Genomic DNA, 3,495 nt, shown 5'->3' with positions numbered 1-3,495 from the left:
TGTACAACACATGTTTGACACATTCAACGACAGCAACGAAAATGGCAACAATGTTGCAGAATTCGTTGTTATTTGATTGTTGCTGTTTGGTTGCTATTGTTAATGTCGCTTCCTCCGTGATCATCGAATTATCCATTGAGTGGCATTATTGTTGTTACTGGCATTACTGTAGTTGTAAGTTATTTTTAAACCGCTTTCACTTTCAATTTATGCCTCATCGCAATCAATGCCTCAAATCGCCCTCATCGTCTTCATCATGTATCATTATCGTCATCTTCATTTTCATTTTCAACTTCAATTTCATTTATTTGGCAGCATGTTGTTTGATTTATTGTCTCATCGATTGGTGTATTGGCTGAGGATCGTGGTCTACATTTAATTTATATTTTTATGCTTGGCTTCTTTCATTCCGCTCCTTCTACTCATCTACATGGTCACAGGCACAAGATTTTTTATATATCTAGTATTTAAATGTATTTAAGTCGACGCACGCATACACCTTAGAAAGGCGCGCCATAACTGCCGCTTGGTCTCGATGGAGCACCATACGAGCCAGAGGGTGCGCTGGGGTAGCCGCCGAAGCCACCACCGCCGGCTTGCGTGCTCTGCTGAGCGAATTGCGCCACCTGGATAGCCTGACGCACACCTTCCAAATCAATGCCGACAACACGGCCGCCACCACCGAAACCGGGCACACCATAAGACGATGAAGGTGGGCCATATGAGCCGGATGGTGGACCATACGAGCCAGATGGGTAGCCACCACCGCCACCACCACCGCCGCCGCCGCCGGATTTGCTCTCCTCATTGAGTAGAATTTGACGTACTTGTTCCAACAGCTGAGGATCGACATTTTGGCCTTCGGAAGTCTGGAAGCCGCCACTTACGGCTTGGTAGCCACCGCCGCCGCCTCCTAAGGAGCCGCCACCAAAGCCACCGAACGAACCGCCGCCACCGCCGCCTCTGGGATAATTATATCCTGATGGTGGTTCCGCAACGACCAGTGCTGCCAAAGCGAACACCAAGAACTGCAAGAAACAAATTGGAAGAAGGAAAAAGGCGCAATTAATCCATTTGAAAGTTTGAGGCAACGACTTTATCCATAAATTTTAGTGAAGTATCCTTTTCATCATTTGTTGTAGTGTGTTTTGTTCATCACTTTAATACTTACCACGGAGAAGGAGTTCATAGTTGTGAGTTTTGTGTGGGGGAGAGAAGTAAAACTTAAATTAAAAAATAAATTTAGTTGTTTGCTTGTAGGGAACCAACGACTGAATGCTTTAACGTTGCCCAGTGAGGCCTCTTTATACTTACTCAACGAAGCGCACCAATGCTTGTGACACTAGAGTGGACTTTGCTGCAGTTGTTGTAGTCGCAATGCGACCAAAGCTAGCCGAGCGTATGCGTCGAGAGGCAAGCAACGAGCGAAGCAACCAAAACGTCCAGAGACGAAATCAACGTTCAACAAAGCAGCTTTCCAACAGACAAACGTGTGACCCCACAAACAAACAAAGAAACAGCCAACAGCACCAAAAGCGATGCTCGACCTGCAAGCGTTTTTCGGTAATTTCGTCTCTTCGGCTGTTACTTTTACACCAATTCAGCAGCAACTCGATCATCATGTTGTTGATTATTGTTTGGAGAATTATCGCGTTACTCTGGCTAAGCGTGCATTTGTTGTTTCCAATTGAGGCCTCCAAAAAACGTTTAGCCTGTGGGCAGTACTGTCAACAATCTTGCTCATCTGAACACTTCGCCGCTTGTTGAGTATGCAAATCTATTTCATTTATTTTTTATGTTTATATGAACTCATACTTACTTAACATCATAATTATAGATACATATTAATGCTTTACTTTCCCAGTATTTATTTTTTTCCTAATATGTATTTGAATATAGCCACTAATTTTTCTTTCTTCCACTAAAAATAACCTTTTTTGCTATTACATGCACTTTGCCCCAATACTTTTCCTTTCATACATATCCTGTATGGTAGTAATAGTAACTGTGGAAACTCGCATATAGTACATACGTAGCAAACGTAAAATATTTTCAACACACCACCAAGGTCCGAACTATAAAATGGAAAGCAGTCAATTGACAAATACATATGTAGATATACATATATACTTGTAGATATGTATACACATAAAACGAAATAGGAAATATTTATATAAAATCGAACGAGTTTTGCGCTGACTACGCTGTGTAGGACTTATAGGAAATTGAAAAGTAATCGATTGCACACAAGAGTGCGTATCCTCTGTGAAAATTCAATTCTTTACATATTAAAATTGACCAATAAAAGTAAAAAAGGAATTTCCGAATTTAATTATTCTGTTCTTAAAAACAAACAAAATGATGCTTAAGACCGCAATTTGTTGATTCCAAAACGTTCTCAAGAATTGGTACTGTCTCAAACCACAACCTGTCGGATTATGAGAGAGGATTTGGACTTAAAATTGATCTCACTCAAGAACTGAAACCACTGTGCTGCAGAAAACGTGCGAATTTTGATTTTGTCTTGGAATCACTTGAAAACAATACAATTTTTTTTTAAATCATCTTCTCCGAATAAGCTCACTTTGGAGGGCGGTATAGATCATTGATAACAAACTTTTTATGGCCGCAAGTTCATCTTGATAACATCTGATTCCAACAAGACAAGGCTACGTGTCACACAGCACATGTAATAACCGAATTATTGCGAGAAAATTTTTAAGATTCGATTATTTCAAGAAATTGTGACATTGAATGCCCTCCAAGAAGTTGTGATTTAACACAATTAGACTACTTCTTGTTGAGTTATTCGAAGTCATTGGTCTTAAGCAATAAACCAGACTATCAACAAGCTTTAAAAGCCAATATTGAACGTGCCATACGACTTCATTTAGTAGAAAAAGCACTCGAAAATTGGGTTCATCGAATTCGTTCCGGCAAAAGAAGTCGTGGAGACCATTTGAATGGTGTTCTTTTCTGAACTTAATTATATCGATTGTAGTTCACACTAAATAAAAAACATTTAAATTTCCTTAACAATTAGTGTTTTTTTTTTTTGAAAAGAAATCATTTCACACTTATTTAAAAACCCTGCACATATGGTAGGTCAATTTTTAAATGAATCAGATATATGAATTTCGCTGATTACCTAGGACTAAGGTTTAATGGGTTCAGCCACATGAAATCAAGTTTTTTCTATATCGATTAGTAAATCGCAAAGGAATCAGTAATAATACCATATCCATATGTATCATATGATACGTTTCATCTTCGTCAGGGACTTCTGGAACTTTCAAGTTCATGCGTAAACTAAATAAGTGGCCAACAATACTTAAAATGTTTGCTTATTATATATGTATTTAGTTTTGCATTATTCTCTAAACAACTCTCTCCTTTATGCATTTTCAGGAAACCAATTCAATAAATGATTAACAAACTGCTCAGCCACTCAGTAATTGGCACAACATTGTCAATTGGGTTACAAGCTAACGACAA

The 3,495-nt window shown here is 38.9% G+C and overlaps 1 protein-coding gene across 1 annotated transcript; it reads right to left on the bottom strand.

Moving 5' to 3' along the window:
• Nucleotides 1-500: 500 nt before the first annotated feature.
• On the bottom strand, nucleotides 501-1,189 carry LOC120766776 (keratin, type I cytoskeletal 10-like). Its single transcript, XM_040092461.1, has 2 exons — nucleotides 1,172-1,189; nucleotides 501-1,028 (listed from the first exon to the last, which is right to left on the bottom strand). Exons 1-2 carry the CDS (start codon nucleotides 1,187-1,189, stop codon nucleotides 501-503), a joined length of 546 nt encoding a protein of 181 aa, XP_039948395.1.
• Between the last annotated feature and the right edge of the window lie 2,306 nt (nucleotides 1,190-3,495).

Source organism: Bactrocera tryoni, chromosome 1 (genome assembly GCF_016617805.1).
Source record: "Bactrocera tryoni isolate S06 chromosome 1, CSIRO_BtryS06_freeze2, whole genome shotgun sequence".
NCBI classification, from domain to species: domain Eukaryota; kingdom Metazoa; phylum Arthropoda; class Insecta; order Diptera; family Tephritidae; genus Bactrocera; species Bactrocera tryoni.
Note: the sequence above shows the minus strand (reverse complement) of the source record. Positions and strands in the feature narration are given on the sequence as shown.